The 21,579-nt window shown below is 43.1% G+C and overlaps 1 protein-coding gene across 1 annotated transcript in view; it reads left to right on the top strand.

Annotated features, from left to right (window-relative positions):
- LOC126213573 (phosphatidylinositol N-acetylglucosaminyltransferase subunit A) overlaps positions 1–21,579 on the top strand; it is a 120,337-nt gene that overhangs the window by 92,866 nt on the left and 5,892 nt on the right. Inside the window, exons 5-10 of the mRNA XM_049941419.1 lie at positions 1,257–1,378; positions 3,261–3,352; positions 6,077–6,282; positions 7,790–7,875; positions 13,593–13,776; positions 19,294–19,384. Coding sequence (XP_049797376.1) covers positions 1,257–1,378; positions 3,261–3,352; positions 6,077–6,282; positions 7,790–7,875; positions 13,593–13,776; positions 19,294–19,384 — 781 coding nt within the window. The remainder of the gene's footprint in view (positions 1–1,256; positions 1,379–3,260; positions 3,353–6,076; positions 6,283–7,789; positions 7,876–13,592; positions 13,777–19,293; positions 19,385–21,579) is intronic.

Here is a 21,579-nt window from a genome sequence, read left to right as displayed (position 1 = left end):
GCCCGTGTCATACCGACTCGCCGCCATGCTGTTCGGAAAGTTACGAACCTCTTCTTTCACCTCGTTGTCAAAGCTGAATCACTTTCCAGTCAAAATGTTCTTTTAACCTAGGGAACAGGCAGTAGTCACTGGGTGCCAAGTCAGGACTATAGGGTGGGTGGGTGATTATGTTCCACTGAAACTGTTGCAGGAAAGTAACAGTTTGCCAAGCGATGTTTGGACAAGCATTGTCATGGAGAATGTGCACGACCTTGCTCAACATTCCTCTTCTCCGGTTCTGAATTGCCCGTTTGAGATTTTTCACAGTCTCGCAATACCTGTCAGCTTTAATTGTGTTCCCAGGGATTCAGCTCCGACAACGAGGTGAAAGAAAAGGTTCATAACTTTCTGAACAGCATGGCGGCGAGCTGGTATGACATGGGCATACAAAAACTGCCACAGTGTCTACAAAAATGCATCGACAGAAATGATGATTATGTCAAAAAATAGCTAAATGTTCAAGCTGTAAACTGATGTAAAACATTGTAGAAAAAATAGGAGACCTTACCTTTGGGATTACCCTCGTAGCTTGAAGGTGGGTTCGATGAACCCTCCACCAGTCACTTAAGTGTGAATTGCAGAGTGGCAGTGTGGATGTAGATTTAATGTAGAGAGCTGCATCAAATACATACCAGAATTAGAATTTCGGAATTGTAAGTCAAAATCAAGAGGTGGATAACCCAAACACATTCAGCTAGATTTTGTGTAGCCCTATTTTTCATGAGATTACTCAGTTTTTGAAATAGAGAAAAGTCAACCAAACAACTTGAATTCTCTGTAAAATTACATTTGATTTCTGTAAATTTCCAACTTTCCTTTCCTGTTGCTCATAAAAATACATTGCAAAATGTGTGTGCTGTAACTCCAGAAATATTTTAACATTACATTATTGACAATTTGCCAGATGTTAGTTTTCATATACTGCATAGTGATGGAAATGTTATTTGATGAACAGTTATTACTTTACAATGATTACACAATAAAAGTAACATCATGCGGAACTGCAGGGTGCACACAGCATTACAGGGGGTTTGTTCTCACAATCAGAAGCGTTTGGCAGCACAGTCTGATTACAGAGCTGGCTACTATATTAGTGAGTTATGTCAGATGACCATACTTGCTTCCCCACAGCTGGTGACAAGTGTGGTGAATATTTGATCTGTTTTGTACTGTGTGTAGCTGATTGACCTCTGTCTGAAATCCCTTTCCTTTTCTAGGAAGGAGAACACCGTTCTGCGAGCCAAGGTGCAACACAACCGTGTTTCGGTGATCCCCAATGCTGTCGACATGACAGTTTTTGTGCCAAAGCCAAAGTCGGAGAACAACAGTGCAGATAGGAGTGAGTTATAACTTATTAAAACATTCATTGTGTTGTAGATTCTGTACTCATATTGCCTGAGCATATCAATATACTTGTCACAGGACCACTAATAAGGTTGTGCTCATGCTACACGATTATAGAATGTTGTACTTTTGATTGATACTAAAGTAGCTAGTTTATATGCACTTCACTCTTCTGGCCTTCAGCCCTGCAGGAGGAAGATTTATTTTTTTATCCAGGGATTATCTTACAGTGATAAACAAGTTGCATTGTAATACAATTGAAAAATACTTAACACACAGAATAAATAAACTTTTAAGAAATTGGAATAAGTGGTCGGCTGTGGTATTGATGAAGGAACCATAATAGTGTTTGCCTGAAAACGGGTTGACTCAACAGAGCAAACTCCATCCACCTGAAAATAGTCATTCTCTTAATGGCTGCAAGGGCTCATATGGTTGATCCCTATTCTACTGTGTTCTTCATTTTCTACACAGTTGGCATCAAATAGTTATGCTCTTCATTGCTTCAGGAACCTCTGCCCACACATTGATGCTTAACTGATGCTGATGAGATGCGTCGACCATTCTCAGAGGATTGTCTGTAGCCCATGGTTGATTAGACAGATTGATGATACCAGTACTGGGAAAGGTTGCTTCATTGGTAAAGCGGTCTGATGACAGAAATCCCATAATTTCGATAGTGTGGTGTAAAAACAGTGACAAAATGCTTTCACAGAGAAAAATCTGCTGCTGAATAATCCATGCACTCATTGCAGGTGATACAGCTAGTAGCGGTTGTCGAGTAGGATACACACAATTGTACTTTGGCTTACACCGTGTTGGCAGGGTATTTGCTTGAAGCTTGCACTAGAGTTTGTTTCAATATCCTGTAGAATCCTGTCCTCCAAATCAGGTGTATACACAGTCTGCCGTCTCACTGCACCTATGTGATGTGGTTGGTGTCTGGTGTCTGTTGCAGGTACGGATATAGACTAAAAAGCTAGGTCGCTGATATAAACTTGTGGGATGGCACTAGACTCGGATGTATACCAGATAGTCCTGGTGGGGAAAGATTTTCACTGCCAGTATTTTGCCATCAAGGGGAGGAGAAGTGCTCGTGTAAAGTTCCTGATCAGCAGTCTCTACGCCAATAGTTTTGTTAAATTTCAAATATTTCTGTGCAGTGTCTCATCCACGTGACACTGTTGACGACAATCCGTCTTACGGGCGGGGACGTTAAGCTCGACAGCTCCCTCGGCGCAATTACAGAGGAATGTGCTGTGTGCCAGCATTGAGTTTCACCCTCTCCCTTTCATTCATCCTTAAAAATGTCAACACTACGCTGCACAGGCACTCGTCAGTCATTCAGATGACACAGTACACACTCGATACTTCATAATGTGTCAGAGGACGGGCAGTGGCATGCAATCTCAACTAGGACCTCGCCTTAAGTGGCAGTACATGTTTCTCGAATCTGTTGCTCTTTGCTCATATCTTTTGAGTACGAGACTATTTTTGAATTTAAAGGACACATTTCAAGCAAAAGCACTAGTGCTCACTGATACGCTACAGCATCCTAAGAGGTGCTCACAGTCAGACATCCTGTGTCAGGGTTCTGATATGCCAATTTATTGTTAAAGACAAGCTTACTGGTGTCCTGTGCTCGGGTAATAAATGTTAATGCTTCCCGAATATCCTGTGGTTCTAGAAAAGTCTTCAGTCATTACGTTTTATGCGACATTTAGTTTTAACGTGAATTTCTTTCCCTGTTTTTCTATGATGAAATTTTTTCTTTAAATTTGGTTTTAAATTAGTTGTGCAGGAACAGTAAGTGTTAATTTCACACAAACGAAGGTGACGTAAATATTGTTTGCTGACATTAAAATTTTTTGTTACAGTAACAATTGTCATTGTTAGCCGACTGGTGTACCGAAAAGGAGTGGACCTCATGGCGCAGATCGTCCCAGAAATCTGTTCCAGGCACTCTGATGTAAGTGCTACTGCTATGATGCCTTCATTATACTCTGCTTTGTTGAATTAGTAATTATTTTGTTTGACTCGTGCTGATTCTGTTTACTCCATCACACTGCAATAATAATGTTAATCTCCATGTAGGCCATCCCAGTGTAATCATTTTGGTGTGTTTCTGCAGAACCAACAATTATTCCAGCATTCTGTTTAATTTCAAATTGAGAAATCTTTTAACTTTTGGCTTATGACATTCCTTCTGTAGGCTCATAGCTTCGTAGATGGAGGTGCTTGGAAAATTCTCAATTAAATTTTCTATTGTTGGAAATCGGGTAGTCCAGCAGCCTAACCTCTTATTTTAATAACTGTCACCTAATGGATAACAATGGATCCTTTTTAACTGCTGCAGTATTGTTTCAGTTGGATTTTGGCTGCTCAGTGATACTACACAGTACAGGTTTTTCAGTAATCAAGACAGTGTTCGTTTACACTAAGTAAGGTAATATATTATCAGCAAACATAATAGGAGGCGGTCGCAACCTTTGTCACGCCCACCTATTCGTGTCTAATCTCAAAGTAGGTCCAGTGGATTGAGACAGTGCCACATGCTATTGCAATAATCTGCATGTGTGATCCACACTGTAGTCTACTGGCTGGCACAGTAGATGTGAATGCATCTATTGGCACACTGTTGTTGTTATCAAGTTCTGGTAAAAACACCTTGTCCGCATTCTTATGTTTACTGAGGGTCAACCCGTGGTGATGGGGACACACTCGGCTGGTATATTTCCTGTACATCGCTTTTTTCTATGTCTTAACACCACCAGCTACCTACTGCCAATGATATCACTTGCTCACTTGGCACTTGACGGTTGATTCTTTACCTACCCTCAACCTCTGTGAGCTAAGCATGGGTTGCCACTGTGTGAATCCCTTACATGCTGAATCTAATTGGGGCAAAAAGAACTTAGTGGCACAACTTAATTACAAGGTTGATAGGAGACATCTTGAGGCATGAAGGAATTGTCAGTTTGATAAAGAAAGAAAGTGGGGCGGGGGGAGACATAAGAATTGATATGGAAACGGCTTGGACAGAATAGACTAGCATGGAGAGCTATATCAAATTAGTCTTCCAACTGAAGACTACAGCAACACAACATATTTATTTGGTTCTACATTAATTCTCCCTCTCCACCCTCATTTTATTTATTTAAAGTGTTGTTACATGTAACATTTTGTAGGGATTTGAAATTGTGATAATAACTATGCTCAGTCGTAGATAAAGCTGGGGCAGGCCTCAGTTCATTTGTGGTTACTGAGAAAATGCAGCTAGTCTGCAAAGGAGACTGCTTCAAATCACTTGTGTATCAGATTTTAGTACATGGATTGTCCAGAAAGTAAAGCACACTTTAACATACCTAAATAAAAATGAGATCAATGCAAAACTTCATTTACAAAGTTACACTACCTACTCTATTTTTCAATGCTATCACCTTAGCTGCTGAGGCACTTCTGTAATGTGGAACCAATTTTTCTATTCCCATGTTGTACTCCTCTACTTGCAAAGATTTGACCCCGGATGTCACTACCTGTTGGGGGTATCATTATTTGCAAACAGTTTTCCACCCAAAACGCCTTTGTTTTCAGGAATAAGTGAAAATCACTTAGTGTAATGAGGATGTCCAAAAATTTCCCACTTAAGTCTTTGAAGGTCTCGCTGTGTTTTTGCCGATGCAGGAGATCACACATTTGTTAAAAATCAAAAACACTTGCCGACAACATTCAATAAACTGTGGACAAAGCCAGACCAACAGGCATTACATGCATTGACCAAAAAAGGATAGTGCTTTGAGAATGGCTAGTTTCTAGCTCAAATCTATTATTTACAAATCAAAATAACGGTCGCTGCGTGCAACAGCCTCTGAATGGAGGGTAACCTGATAGACCATTTCTCTTCACCAGTAACGGTACAGGATAGGATCGATCGGTGTTGTTCAGGAGCCAATTGATGTTGAGTAAGCCGAAATGCACATAGGGCCACGTGCCAATTTTTACGATTTTGGATTAGAGCGTGTGATACCCGTTCACCCAATTTTTTCACCTTTCCCATCGCACGCAAATGTTGCACGATGGTCAAATGATTACAGTTCACCAAAAATTGCCAGTTCTCGAGTACAGTGACGTGGATCATTGTAAATTAATACATTTAAACAATCTTCGTGAAATCCGTATGGTCTTTCAGAACTTGAAAAGTCATAATGTCAAAACGATCCTCCTCCTAAATGAGAAAACCATTTTTGCCATGAGAATTGGTAAATAAACCCACAACAACCGGAATACCAACTTGGAAAATAAAAATGCTACAAACTTATGCACCGACCTAATAAGAAAAATCAAATTTAGGTGTTCATTGTTGCCACTTTTGAGAGTGGTGTGGATGGGACATTCTGAAAGTGCTTCTGTAAACCCCAAATGCTTCAAGTGTGATTCGTGGAGTAGTTGTATAAAAAGGTAGCGGCGGCTCACTGTTACAGTGCAGTTCGGTATCGGATCTGTTCTCACATTTTGCCATGTAACGCACATTACAGACCTAATCGCTCTATTTCTTTTCTCCTAATTTCCACCACTACCTCCAGTCACCGTCACACGTAGAGGTAAAACCGATCGCGACAGTCGCGTCGTCATAGGTCGACGGCAGTAACGGTACCCGTACGGTAACGGCGGCAATTTCGCTTCCGGTCGACAGGTGGACTTCCTGGTGGTAGGCGACGGGCCGAAGCGGTGGCTGGTGGAGGAGACGCGGGAGCGGCACTCACTGCAGGAGCGCGTGACGCTGGTGGGCAGCCTGCCCCACGATCGCGTGCGCGACGCGCTGGTGGAGGGCCAGCTCTTCCTAAACACGAGCCTCACCGAAGCCTACTGCATGGCCATCGTGGAGGCTGCCGCCTGCGGGTAAGTGGCAGTGTCGCTACGCCAGTCTCAAAAGTGAAAGGTGGGAGTAAGAGGAAGGGAAGTGACAAACTGAGTCAAAAGTGTAACTAAGAGCTCAGATGACAGTGGAAAAGGGCCGAAGGGTGGGACGTCAGACAGGAAAGGGGATTTCTCCCACTCATTGATTTTTCTCCCATTGTTGGGCTTTGTTTGTATACTTAATTACTTTCTGCACAGTTGACTTTGCAGTTCCTATTTCTGTCGGTGGTTGTTGCCTTGACGTTCTGCAGTCAATAGGGTTCATGTGGGAGAACATGCTGGCTGGCCACTCTAGTCGAGCGATGTCATTATCCTGAAGGAAGTTATTCACAAGATGTGCATGGTGGGGTCGCGAATTGTTGTCTATGAAGACGAATGCCCTGCCGATATGGTTGCACTATCGGTCGGAGGATGGCTTTCACGTATCGTACGGCCGGTACGGCGCCTTCCATAACCACCGGCGGTGTACGTCGGCCCCACGTAATGCCACCCCAAAACAGCAGGGTACCTCCACCTTGCTGAACTTGCTGGACAGTGCGTCTAAGGTGTTCAACCTGACCAGGTCTCAGTCTCCGACGATTGTCTGGTTGAAGTCATATGCAACACTCTTTGCTGAAGAGAACATGATGCCAATCCTGAGTGGTCCATTCAGCATGTTGGGCCCATCTGTACCGCACTGCATGGTGTCATGGTTGCAAAGATGAACCTCGCCATAGAGGTCAGGAGTGAATTTGCGCATCATGCAGCCTATTGTGCACAGTTTGAGTTGTAAGACGACGTCCTGTGGCTGCACGAAAAGCCTTATTCAACCTGGTATTGTTGCTGTCAGGGTTCCTCTGAGACGTAAACCGTAAGTAGCGGCCATTCACTGGGTGGCCTGAGTGAGGCATGTCATCGACAGTTCCCGTCTCTGTATCTCCTCCGTGTCCGAACAACATTGCTTTGGTTTACTCAGAGACTCGGCACTTCCCTTGTTGAGAGCCCTTCCTGTCACAAAGTAACAATGCGGACGCGATCTAACCACGGTATTGACTGTCCAGGCACGGTTGAACTACAGACAACACGGGCTGTGTACCTCCTTGCTGGTGGAATGACTGGAACTGATCGGCTGTTGACCCACTCCGTCTACTAGGCGCTTCTCGTGCATGGTTGTTTACATCTTTGGGTGGGTTTAGTGACATCTCTGATCAGTCAAAGCGACTGTCTCTGTGATAAAATATCCACAGTCAACGTCTATCTTCCCGAGTTCTGGGAACTGGAGTGATGGAAAACTTTTTTTTATGTGCGTATTACGGACAGCAAAAGCCAGATGGTCATGTGATCTTCATTTGAAAATAATTAGAATGGAAGCTAAAATACTAACTCAGTGGTGCAACACTTCTGTAATTATTTTATGTCTCTCTCTGTTCTGCAAAAACTACTGTTCTTACTCCAGTTTGAGAAGATGTGTAACATTTAATTTATAAGCTTTTGGCCTTATTTTTTTCAGGTTGCTGGTTGTCAGCACCAGAGTGGGAGGAATACCAGAAGTACTTCCACCTGATCTGATCTACCTCACAGAACCAACTGTGCCAGGTGAGTATCACAGCTGCTAAATTTTCTCCCTCATAGCATGTCTAAAAGCTCTGTAACAAGTAATGGTCCATAGTCTGTCAATATTATAATATTTGTGTGATTAAGTTTTGTATTTTTCTAAGAAAATATGCACGTGCATCAGTAAATACTGAATCCTGTTGGTGCTACATTATTATTTGTGATGCAGCTTTATAGCAAACACTGGTTCTTGCAGTGTAGCTAACAGAACATTCAATCCGTGAGCTTAGATATTGACATAATTTCTAGAAAGTGTGAATAATGAGGTATATTTTTAATTTTATTTTAAAGTGGTAGGGATTCTTACTTTCTTGCTTTATTGAGGAGAAGATTCTCAAAAAAGCTTCTAGAAGTCGTACATTTACATACTTTGAGCAATATTCTTATTATGCACATCTACAAAACAAAATCCCTTAACTTTGGATGCACTGCTCCAGAAAATTCCATAGCAGAGTAGAGAAATAAGCAAAAACATGCGTGACAAGCAAAGACTCCTGTCTAGGTCAGCATGAGAGAGATTTGTGAGGGCATAACAGACTGAACCGAGCTTGTCGGTTAGTCACTCTGTGCACTGATTCCATTGCAGCTTGTTATCCAGCTGGACAACAAAGAAATTTATGTACAGTGCTTCATTCAGTGTATGACAGTGTCTACTGTTGGTACTAATAGGTCATTGTTGCTAGTTTGACACTGCATAATAAGAGTCTTTGTGCGAGTCAGGCTTAAACTGTTAGCTGTAAACCACTTATAGGTACTTCAGCTGTTAACTGAACTGAGTCTGCTGTTGTCGAGTTTGAAGACATGTTAGTATGCATGTGTCATCAGCAAACATTACAGTGTATGAGTGAGTGCTGTCACAGGTGGGGAGCTGTAGCTTTAATCCTATGGCTCATTTGATATAAAATAATTTTTAAGATATATGAATATAACAGAGGGAAACATTCCACATGGAAAAATATATCTAAAAAGAAAGATGATGAGACTTACCAAACAAAAGCGCTGGCAGGTCGATAGACACACAAACAAACACAAATATACACACAAAATTCAAGCTTTCGCAACAAACTGTTGCCTCATCAGGAAAGAGGGGAAGGAGAGGGAAAGACGAAAGGATGTGGGTTTTAAGGGAGAGGATAAGGAGTCATTCCAATCCCGGGAGCGGAAAGACTTACCTTAGGGGGAAAAAAGGACAGGTATACACTCGCACACACACACATATCCATCCACACATACAGACACAAGCAGACATATTTAAAGATATAACTAATAAACAATATGTCTGCTTGTGTCTGTATGTGTGGATGGATATGTGTGTGTGTGCGAGTGTATACCTGTCCTTTTTTCCCCCTAAGGTAAGTCTTTCCGCTCCCGGGATTGGAATGACTCCTTACCTTCTCCCTTAAAACCCACATCCTTTCGTCTTTCCCTCTCCTTCCCCTCTTTCCTGATGAGGCAACAGTTTGTTGCGAAAGCTTGAATTTTGTGTGTATATTTGTGTTTGTTTGTGTGTCTATCGACCTGCCAGCGCTTTTGTTTGGTAAGTCTCATCATCTTTCTTTTTAGATATATTTTAAGATATATGGATATACGAGGGTAAGTCAATTACTATCCGCAATGTAGTTATATTTTGGTTTATTTTGGTAGTACTGTCATTTTACGTTGGTGGCGCATGTTTTGTTTATTTTGGTGGTACTGTCATTTTACGTTGGTGGCGCATGTTTTGTTTATTAGTTATATCTTTGCAATTTTCAAGCTGCTAGGTTAGTTTTGTTATTGCTGCTGTGCTGTTAGTCGTGGCTGCTACGCTGTCTATCTGCACTAAAGAAGAGCAACGTTCAGTGATTCGTTTTTTTGTGGTCGGAAGGTGTATCGGGCCGAAATTCATCGAAGACTTTCGGTACAGTATGAGAACAATGTTTTTGCCACAACGGAGTGTCAACGAATGGATTGAAAAATTCCGGAATGGTCGCACAAGTGTTATGCACGATGAAGGAGCCAGATGACTGTTTACCGCCACAAATGAAGAAACTGTTGAGTGTTCATGTGAAATGATTCTCTTAGACAATTAACTATTGACAAAGTGGCACAATGTCTGCAATTAATCATGGTTCTGCGTAAGAAATCCTCCACAACAGACTTGGGTTTCGTAAAGTTTGTGCAAGATGGGACCCAAAACAACTCACAAAGTTGCATAAACAAATGTGCTTGGACATTTGCAAAAAGCATTTGGATCGCTACGGTAACTGAGGGTACAATTTCTTAGACAGGATCATTACTGGTGACAAAACATGGATCCGTTATTATGAGCCGAAGAGTAAATGGCGGAGTATGGAATGGAAATATCCAAATTCGCCGTGCAAGAAAAGGTAGACCCAACCGTCTGCAGGAAAACCGATACTTACGTCCAGTACTGGAACATTATGGGGAAAGGAGCACAACAATAAACAGTGTACATTAGAGTGAGATGCTTACTGCCAGGCTAAAGCCTGCAGTTTGAAGCAACGCCAACGACTGCTGTCTAAAGGTGTTGTGTTGTTGCACGACAATGACCATCCCCACACTGCTGAAACACTCCAGAAACTCAAATTTGAAGTACTGGATCATCCTCCATGTAGTCCCGATCTTGCCTCTTCTGACTATCACTTGTTTGGTCCACTGAAACACGCATTAGGGGCTGTCGATTTGCTTCAGACGAAACAGTGAAAGAAGCGGTGCATTCCTGGCTCGCAGCTCAACTGAGAACTTTCTTTTATGAGGGCATCAGAAAGCATGTACAACAATGGACCAAGTGTGTTGAAACACAAGGAGACTGTCGAAAAATTATGTTCTTGTAAGTTTATTATTTGATTACAATAAAATTTTATAACGACTTTGCGGATAATAATTGACTTACCTGTGTATATAGAATATTAATTGAATCTTGTAAGTATCTCTGCTTCTTATGAGATCATTGTAAGTTGCTGAAAGCCAGCCTTTCTTTAAAGTTAATACACTTGACTAGTAGTACTGCCCACAGATGATTATTCTGATTGTGTGTAATGTTTTTATTTCTGGCCAAGAAAGTCAGAAATGCAACATAGAGTTTTTCAGTAACATGTGTTGCGATGTTCTGCTGGTTCTTCACTGCGATATTGAGTAATGAAATAGTCTGATCAGAAGCTAAGACTTCCTGCTAATCTTTCTTACCTTATTATGTCAGCTCACTCAACAACCTCTTCAGATTGAGCCTCTTGTCTCGGGAGTGCTGCAGTTACTGTGCAAGTGAAGAGTACAAATTGAACATCCAGTTATTTAAATAAATATGATGCTTCTAATAAACAATGTATCATATATTGTACTTGGGTTGTTTCAACATTTTGGGCATCACTGTTACATTGATAAGGACTGAATTGAGAAATGGTCTGCCTTATTTAAGAGATTCTAACTGGTTGAGTATATATCAAGCCTTCTCATGTCCCTATACATTGTAGGCATGGTCACAGCTGCTCTTCATCTGTGACTTGCACTATATCTCTGAGGCAGGGTCCGCCCGACTTGTGGGTACCGTGAATGTTGTAGAACATTTATCGTCAACCTGGTTTGCAGATATATTGTGTCCATCCATTTTGTAATACACATTCATAAATAAAATATACATCAAAACGGTAGGTTATACTAATTCATTACAAAAATTAACTTTTTATTGTGGCAATCATCATTCTTCGGTTTGGAAAATGCTTGTGCAATGTATCACTTCACCAAAGTGATAAGTTACACTACAGTGTCGTCTAAACCGTACGTTATGAAAATAGCTGACCTATGTGCCGTAATGTAACAGTTTAATATTTTATTTAAGTTTATGCTATTAAGCATTGTTAGCAGTTTCATTGTAATATCCTTTTTTTTAAATATTGAGCATTGTCCTGCAATACTGTGCTGGTACTGTTGCAGTATAACATTTTCAGTACCTGTGGAACTAGTTTGTCCTGCTACCTGGGCAACAGATGCTTCTATCCATAATAATGTCTTTCCCCATGTGCTACACACAAAGGGTAGTCGTAGTTTTGTCACCTCAAGAAAAGAGAGAACGCTCTCTCCATCCAAACGTGCCTGGGAAGGCTCGACATTACTGACCGACTGCCGCGTCCTCCTCAGCCGACAGGTGTCACCGGATGTGGAGGTGGAGAGGCACACGGTCAGCACACCGCTGTCTCGGCCACTGTCAGTTTTCGTGGCCAGAGCTGCGACTACCTGGTCGAGTAGCTCCTCAATTGGTCTCGTGAAGGGTGAGTGCATCCCTTTGGCCGAGAGAGATCGGCACACCGGGACCGTCACCCGTCCGAGTGCTAGCCGAGCCCAGCAGTGGTGTTACCACTGCAGCAAGGCCATTAAAAAAAAAGGGGGAGATGGAGAGATATGGGGGGAGGGGTGGTTGTTGTTGATACCACCACCATCACCACACCACCCCTCCCCCACACATCTGCATTCGAGAGTAACATTGAAACCGTGCACCAGTACTATAGCAAATTAGAGGTCCCAAACCAAAGTGGGACAGCCTGTAGATAAATTGGAGTCCTGTGTGGCAATTGGTTTCTGGTACAGGCAGAAACATTGCAGCTGCATCAGACCAATTCGGATGACTCTTGTAGCTATTTGGGTTGAGTTGACACAGCTGCAATGTTTCCATGGCTGCCAAAAACTGATTACCACGTGATACTCCATTTCAGCAGTGGGTTGCCACATTTTGATTTTCCTCCTAGAGCACACTTACAGTACTGTGTTGCAAGGAGTTCTTTGTCCACTATGACTGCAGGCAAGTACACGGCAATGTAGTGTATTGTTGTCAGTGGTGGGAGGGAGACACCAAATACATCACTGATTTTGGGGCCATCCTCTATTTCAATAAGGATGAAACCACTGAAGGCAGAGCACGCTGTGTTCTCATACAATACTTTTGTCCTAAATGAAGAGTATGTCGTTGGGACATTGCGGGTACTTCGGCACTGTTGTCCTGCAAGTTGTATCACTGTATGACACACATATTGGGAGATGTGACACCGTAAACATTGAAGAAGAAGAAGAAGAAGAAAAAAAACTTTCGCTTAAAATGGAGCACATATTACCGAGTTTATAGTTGCTCAGTGCTTCCTGATGAGAGCACTTAGCGACTTTTGACAAACTGCAAGTCTGATTTCAAACCTTTTCCTAAACTTTTTCCCACTTAATGCATAAAGGCAAATATTTAACACATCGTTTCATTTGTAACCAGGTGTTGGAGCTGTTACATACAAGGGAATTCACTGCTTTAAACAATTGGGGTAGAATTTAACACTTGATCTCTATAAAGCAATTTTTTCCTTGTAAATCAAGATACAAATGTTCATTTGAAAACTGTCATGTAGTCTAGTCTCGGAGTACCTATACAATTTTTATGCTCACACTTTCCTCCATTACTAAATTGACAATTCCTTCATACCTAAAAGGGTGGCATAGGAACCAATCCATTCTTTTAGTCAAGCTGGGGTATAAACGTCTTTTTTTTCCCCGTCTTGATTCGGTACCACATTAAGTACTCAATTTACCCTCGTGATCTACAGCGTTTCGAAACTTGTTCTCTTCTCGTATGATGTTATTGTATGTGTTTCACTTCTGTGTGAGGCTACATTTGGTCTTTTGGCCACTTGTCCTGCTACAGAAACTGACACCCACTCTTTCTGCAGCTCTCCTGGAAGGCCTGGAGTCAGCTCTGTCAGACCTGAGGAGCGGTCGGGGCCCGGACCCCTGGAAGCGGCACGCCCGCGTCTCTGCCCTGTACAGCTGGCCCGACGTGACGCGGCGCACCGAGAAGGTGTACCGCACAGTTGCCAGTTCCCCTACGCACACATTGGGGCACCAGATGAGAAGGTTCGTACCTTGCACGATTAATTTGGTGTCCTGTGTAAATGTAGCTCTTCTCTGCATTGTGAATGGCACGAATTTTGGAACACGATAGTGTAGCTCAGTAAAATGAATGGGAAACCTGCATAGGGTGGTGCCACCTGTGTGTTTGTGCCTGGTAAATGGGGATTTGATACAGTAATAGTGCACACTCAAGTCTTCTTACAAAGGGAGTGCTGCATGCACGTCTGTAACTTGAACACGTGAAAGACAGAGATCCCGAGTTTGAGTCGCTGTCCGGGACACAGTTTTAATCTGCCAGGAAGTTTCGTTTCACTGCAGTTTCCACCGCGGAGTGAAAATTTCATTCTGCTCTTATATTGTTATCGACAGAAACTGTCTCTCAATTTTAAATTTCAGTCAAATAATGTTAAGAAGTCCATCTCATTCATAACTCATCTGTTGAGTTTTCAAACATGGTCATACTGTCATTCACCCGATGGGCACAGAAATGAGATGGGAAAATGCTGTGAGCTTTCAGAGGAATTTCCTTCGGAGCTAATAGAATACATGTACGGTTTCACCCTTGCTCTTTGTCGTGCAACACTGTAGCTCGAATGGGATGAGACGTCTCATCTGACAATTTGGGGGGGGGGGGGAGAGAGAGAGAGAGAGGGTGAAAGTGTGAAAATCTGCTGGGAAAGAGTGGGGGGGGGGGGGCAGCAGGAGGGAGTGGTCGGAATGCGATACCGGTGAGCTTGCCAGATGGGTAGGAGTTGTGTTCGGGATGTGATGGTGTGGAGGGGTGTATTGGGATTGGGAGGTAGGGCAGAGGAAGAGAGACTGCGGGGCTTGGAGCCAGGGCTGCCGGAGGAGGAGGAGGCCAAGAGGATTACCGGGTCAAAGGATTTGTAACAAGGACAACTGCCGTTCACATAAATCTGAGAGTCGGCTGTCGAAGGGAAGGGTCCGGACAGAACAGGTTGTAAAACTGTCACTTAAAATAGAGTATGTTGTGCTCGGTAGTATGTTCTGCTTCCGATTGTACACTATCTGAGCAAAAGTATCTGGACACCTCTCAGTTGACATTATTATGGATTGTGCACCTTTCCCCTTTTGGATGACTTCAACTGTGCTGGGGTCACTATCAGTGAGGAGTCTGGATGTCTGTGGAGGAATGGCAGTCCATTCTGTCTTAAGACCTGAAACCAGAGGAGGTAATGATGTTGAACCCTGGAGTCTGGAATGAAGTAGACATTCTAAATCGTCCCAAAGGTTTTCCGTCAGGTTCAGGTTGCAACCCTCAGTAGGCAAGTACGTTTGGGGAGTGTCGATTGTCTGCAAACTGTTGCTTTATGATAGGGTGCCCTTTTGTGCTGCCACAATCGATCATAGTCTCTGAACTGTTCCTCTACTGTATGCAGTACACGGTGCTTCCACATTTAGCATTTCTTTAAGTGAAGTAAGGGATCGAACTCTACCCGTGAGAAACACCCCAGTACCGTAAGTCAGCCTCCTCTGTACTTTGCTATCGCCCCTACATTTGCTCGTAGCTAATGTTCTCAGGACATTTGCCAAACCCGAACCCAGACCCTACCGTCAGACTGCCGAAGGGTACAGTAAAATTCGTCACTACAAATCACTACTTTAGAGTCGTCCACTGTCCAGTGGTGTGGCTCTTCACACCACTTCAAGAACATCCTATCTTCTAATCGCTGAAATAGGTGGTTTGTAAGGATGTAACAACTTGCTTGACTGTAGTACCCCATTCTTTTTAACTTCTGCACGTGATCATTGTATTAGCTGGACAGTCGGTAACACATTGCAACTCTTAAAGTGATTCCTCCTGCCTTCTCCGTGCAATTTTTTTATGACGTGAGGTCTGCCCTGTCTCGATCTAGCTGCGGTTGTTGCTCCTGGTTTCCACTTCACAGAAGCTTCACACACAGTCAAATTCGGCACCTTTAGATGGATTGAAATGTCTGACAGATTTGTTCCTCATGTCTCATTCGCTGATTTGTCTACATTTATAATAACTGAGCTCTCATGACAAGCCCATTATGCAATTACTGCATCTCTACCTATGGCACATACTCCCCCCGATATACACTGAAGTGCCATAGAAACTGGAATAGGCATGTGTATTCAAATAGAGATAGATGCATAAACAGGCAGAATACGGCGCTGCGGTCGACATCTATATAAGAGAAGTATCGGACAGATGTTAGATCGGTTACTGCTGCTACAATGGCAGGTTATCCAGATATAAGTGAATTTGAATGTGGTGTTACAGTTAGCGCACAAGCGATGGCAGCATCTCCGAGGTGGCAGTGAAGTGGGGATTTTCCCATATGACCATTTCACGACTGTACCGTGAATATCGGGAATCTGGTAAAACATCAAATATCTGACATCACTGCGGCCAGAAGAAGATCCTGCAAGAATAGGACCAGTGATGACAGAAGAGAATTGTTCAGCGTGACAGGAGTGCAACACTTTCTGCAAATTGCTGCAGATTTCAATGCTGGACCGTCAGCGTGTGAACCGTTTGATCGTCAGCGTGTGAACCGTTTGATAAAACGTCATCGATACGGGCTTTCGGAGCTGAAGGCCCACTCGAGTACCCTCGATGACTGCACGACACAAAGCTTTACGACTCGCCTGGCCCCGTCAACTCTGACATTGGACTGTTTATGACTGGAAACATGTTTCCTGGTCGGACAAGTCTAGTTTCAAATTGTATCGAGCGGATGGACGTGTATGGATATAGAGAACTCCATGAATCCGTGGACCCTGCATATCAGCAGAGGACTGTTCAAGCTCTGTATTAGTGTGAGGCATGTTCAGTTGGCGTGATGGGGACCCCCTGATATATCTAGATACAACTCGTGACAGGTGACACGTACGTAAACATAGTGTCTGATCACCTGCATCCATCCTTTTCCACTGTGCATTCCAGCGGACTTGCACAATTCCAGCAGAACAATGCAACACCCCACAGTCCAGAATTGGTACAGAGTGACTCCAGGAACACTTTTCTGAGTTAAAACACTTCCGTTGGCCACCAATTCCCCAGATATGAACATTATTGAGCATATCTGGGATGCCTTGCAACATGCTGTTCAGAAGAGATCTCCACACCCTCCTACTTATAAAGATTTATGGACAGCCGTGCAGGATTAATGGTGTCAATTCCCTTCAGCACGACTTCAGACATTAGTAGAGTCTATGCCAAGTTGTGTTGTGGGACTTCTGTGTGCTTGTGGGGTCCCTACACGATATTAGGCAAGTGTACCAGTTTCTTTGGCTCTTCAATGTATTTCTCTGGTCCACTGTTAGATATGTATAGGGGTCAACAGACAATATCTACATCTACATAGATACTCCGCAATCCACTGTACGGTATGTGGCGGATGGTATGCTGTACCACTATTTGTCATTACGTTTCCTGTTCCACCTGCAAATAGTGATGGGAAAACAACTCTGTATGAGCTCTAATTTCTCATATCTTATCTTCGTGGTCCTTAGACGCAGTGTGTGTTGGCTGCAGTAGAATTGTTTGGCAGTCGGCTTCAAATGCTGGTTCTCTAAATTTTCTCAATAGTGTTTCTCAAAAAGAATTTCACCTTCCCTTTAGGGATTACCATTTGAGCTCTCGAAGCATCTCCGTAACACGTAGCGCATTATTCAGACCTATCGGTAACAAATCTAGCAGCCTGCCTTCGAATGGCTTCAATGTCTTCCATTAATCTGAGTGGTACGTATCGTGCAATCTCGAGCGGGACTCGAAAATATGTTGCACCAGCATCCTATATGCGGTCTCCTTTACAGTTGAACTGTTCTTTCCTAAAATTCCCCCGATAAACCAAAGTCGGCCATTCACCTTCCCTACCACAGTTCTCACACTGTTGCTCCATCTCGTATCACTTTGCACAATTACGCCCAGATGTTTCAACAACTTGGCACTGTAAAGCAGGATACTAGTAATACTGTATCTGAACATTACAGGTTTGATCTTCTACTCATCCACATTAACTTACATTTTTCCATGTTAAGGGGTCGTCTTGTGTCTTCGTACAGTCACACAACTTTGACGCCTTACCGTACACCGTGCCATCGTCAGCAAGAAACCACAGATTTCTGCCCACCCTGTCAAGTGGCCTATCACACTCCTGACAATACCCTTGTCTCTGATGAACACTCACTGGCGAGGACAACATGCTGGGTTGTATTATTTAAGAAGTCTTTGAGCCACACACATATCTGTGAGCGTGTTCCTTATGCTGGTACCTTCATTAACAGCCTGCAATGGGGCACTGTGTGAAGTGCTTTCTGTAAATATAGAAATATGGAGTCTACCTGTTGCCCTTTATCCGTAGTTCACTGCCTATCGTGTGAGAGAAGGGCTAGCTTGAGTTTCGCATGAGCGATGCTTTCTAAAACTGTGCTGATTTGTGCGCACAAGCTTCTCTGTCTCGAGTAAGTTTATTATATTCAAACTGAGAATATGTTCAAGGATTCTACAGCAAACAGAAGTTAGCCAAACTACTTTTGATTAGTGTGACATCACAGCTGTTTACATTTCTAATAAGCTGTGGGAAATATTGTGAATGGTGGTTTGAGAAGCATTACTTTTGACGTAAATTTCCGGTTATTCAGTATGAATTATTTTACGTGCGAGAATGTGGGATTAATTTCTTAAATTGCAAAGTACTTGAATTTCATTCAAAACTTAACCCTTTGAGGACGAGCCACTTAGAAAAAATTTGGGCCCAGAAGACCAGTCATTTATGCCAGTATTTAAAACTTAGTGACTCATTTGTGTTTGATACGTCTTAAAGGGTAACACACACTAAATAAAAGACCAAGCTTTAAGGTTATTTTTTCATATTTATTTTAGTTCTTTCATATTGCAAATTATGAATAACGATGGCAAAAAGTAAAATAATCCGTTAAAACTTCCTTTTTATTCGACACTTAGTGGTGCTTAAGTCATATTGCTATTGGCTGACTACCTCACATGTCCTACACTCTGAATATCTGCTCTCATTCTCTGGCAAATCGTGGCACGAGCTACGATTTGCTGACCAAAGCACTTGGCGATCTGGATTTCAGTGCTTCGAAAGCTACCGTGCTGTATTTGGTGGATTTCATATTTATACCTCCATAATAAAAAACATGCGCTGTACATGTTGCTGCACTTCAAATAGCTTTGCAAAACACGTTACTTTTTTTTTTTTTTTCATGGGTTTTGTTTCCTAAAGTGCCTGGAAGTTCTGGCTGGAGTGCGAAATCCGAGGGAAAATATGTTGTCACTTATCATGAAGAAAATGTACTTTCACCAGGGATGTAGGGTATTTTAACCTGGGAAAAAGTATTTTCACCTCCAAAAGAGCATTTTTAGCCAGTAAATACAGAAAAATTTTTCTTTTCAGCATATATACCCTGTCGTGGTAAGATGGCATTTGACACTATAGTGATTGAAAGAGGGGAGAACTAGTATAGTGGTTGTGGAGGCTCAAGTGGCTGTGTGTTGGGTTGCAGTTACGCTGCCAGCGGCGTGTGGCCCTTCCTGCTGGTGATCTCGCTGTGCCACCTCGTCCTGCAGCTGCTCGACTGGCTGGTGCCACGACAGGTGAGTGGCTGGGGTCGTGCCTGTAGCCGTCTGGAGTAATGCTACCCTCATACGGGACGTGTGCCCACTTTCACAGTAGTGCTTGCTCATGTCACACAGAACACGATTTGTTGTAATGGCACTGTTTGACAGTAGTTTCCTATTGTAGTTGACACACTAATCACACTGTTGCCAGATTGAACTTATACTCATCAGTGGAGTGTGTGCCTATTAGAAACTGACAGATTAAAGTGGTGGCTGGGTGGGGAATCCAACCTGGGACCTTTGTCTTTAGCAGGAAAGTGCTCTACCAACTGAGATATCTGAGCACGACTCACCTTCACAGCTTTACTTCAACCAATACCTCTTCTCCAGAAACACATGCCCTCAAAAAGCAAAGGTCCTGGGTTTGAGTCCCTGTCCAGTACCCAGTTTTAATCTAATGGGGAGAGGTCTCCTGCGATGGGATCTACTTTCAAAACTGTCTGTACGATGACATAGGGTAAGGTAGGTCACAGGTATTGCACCCTGCAGCCATTAATACTGATGGTCCCTAGTTTGCTAGTAATTAACGGAAAAAAATTTGAAATTTCACATGACTATCAGTAGTGTTAAAAAAGTAGTGTTATGAACTGGTTGTGTGGTGTGTTAGGTGTGTTAGGGTAAGGCTTTCATGTGCAAAAAGTCATTGGTTTGAATCTTGTCAGCTACTTCAAATTTTTATTATTTTTAAATTTTTGTCGAAATAACTTTATACATTAGTTTATTCAGTTAATTGGTTTAAACTTAACTTTTTATTTCGATGCCTTTGTCAAATTATTTTAATCATCATATAAAATACTTCACTTGGTCTAATTTTTCTTCGTTTAATTCATTTTCCATTTGAACTCGTTATTCACGTGATTTTAATGTATTTTATGAATTAAGTTCGATTTAATTTCTTTCGTTTCATCATTGTTTTTTCATCCATGTTATTGCTTTCATTAAGTCTAGACCACATTTTGCTTGAATTTCGTTTCACTCATAATACCTTCTTTTGCTTAAATCTTCATCTGCGTTTTGTCCATAGTGCAATAGGAATTTAGGTTGCGGTTTAAATGTTTGTATAATGATTACAATCCAAAGCAAATTGTTCCCCCTGCGGGTCCGGGGTAAGAATAGGCCCGAGGTATTCCTGCCTGTCGTAAGAGGCGACTAAAAGGAGTCCCTCCCCCTCAAGGGGGTAGTTAGCGCCTGCGTCCGGAGACGGACGGTTTCACGACCTATAATCGGTTTCACGACCTATAATCGTGGTCTTTTTGGTTTTTCACTTCTCGTTTCTTCCTTCCTTTTGTTGGTTCCTTTCTTTGCTCTTCTCCACTTCACTGTCTTCCTTACTCTTTCCCTTGACTCCTCCTTGCCTTCTCATTGCCTTTTTCTCATTGCCTTTTTCTCCTTGCCTTCTCATTGCCTTCTTCTCCTTGCCTCCTTCTCCTTGCTTTCTCATTGCCTTCTTCTCCTTGCCTTCTCTGGTCTCCGCCTCGGCGTTTGAGACAGTCTGTCCTCTTTCTCCCTCTCTCTTCTTTTTCCTCTTCTTCCTTCCTCCCTGTGCGTGTCTGAAGGCCGACCCACGCGTTCGCACGCGTAGCCGGTGACGGGGTAACGCGTAAGTCCCCGCCCTGGGTAGACATGTAAGGCACGCGCGTACCCCCTGGTAAAGGCCAGGCCCGGGGAGGGGTGATTGCCTGAGCTGATACCTTCTGACCATGCCGATTGGTCCCTCCGTCTGTTTCTCGGGAGGTGTGACCTGAGGTGTAAACATTCACCTAAGGCGGGAGTGCCCTCTGAGAGGGTCCCCACAAGGAAGGAGCGCGCCATCGGAGACGCTGGCAATCATGGGGGATTCCTCCGCAATGGATTCTACTCCATCGCTTTCGACTTCGACCCACAAACGGAAACGTGACCAGCCAACAGTGACAAAAATACTACCGCCTGCCCCACAGTTCCTCGTAGTTTCTCGATCTGAGGACGGAAAGGATTTTTCCTCTGTCAACCCTTTCGTTATCCAGAAGGGCGTAGATGCCATAGCCGGATCTGTCAAATCTTGTACCAGGTTGCGTAACGGTACCTTATTACTAGAAACTGAGAGTGCCTTTCAGGCACAAAAACTGCTTCGGGCCACACTCTTGTACACGTTCCCTGTCCGGGTGGAGGCCCACCGCACTTTGAATTCGTCT

The sequence above is a fragment of the Schistocerca nitens genome, chromosome 11, assembly GCF_023898315.1.
Source record: "Schistocerca nitens isolate TAMUIC-IGC-003100 chromosome 11, iqSchNite1.1, whole genome shotgun sequence".
Lineage (NCBI taxonomy): Eukaryota > Metazoa > Arthropoda > Insecta > Orthoptera > Acrididae > Schistocerca > Schistocerca nitens.
The sequence above is the reverse complement of the archived record's forward strand: the minus strand, read 5'-3'. Positions and strand labels throughout refer to the sequence as shown.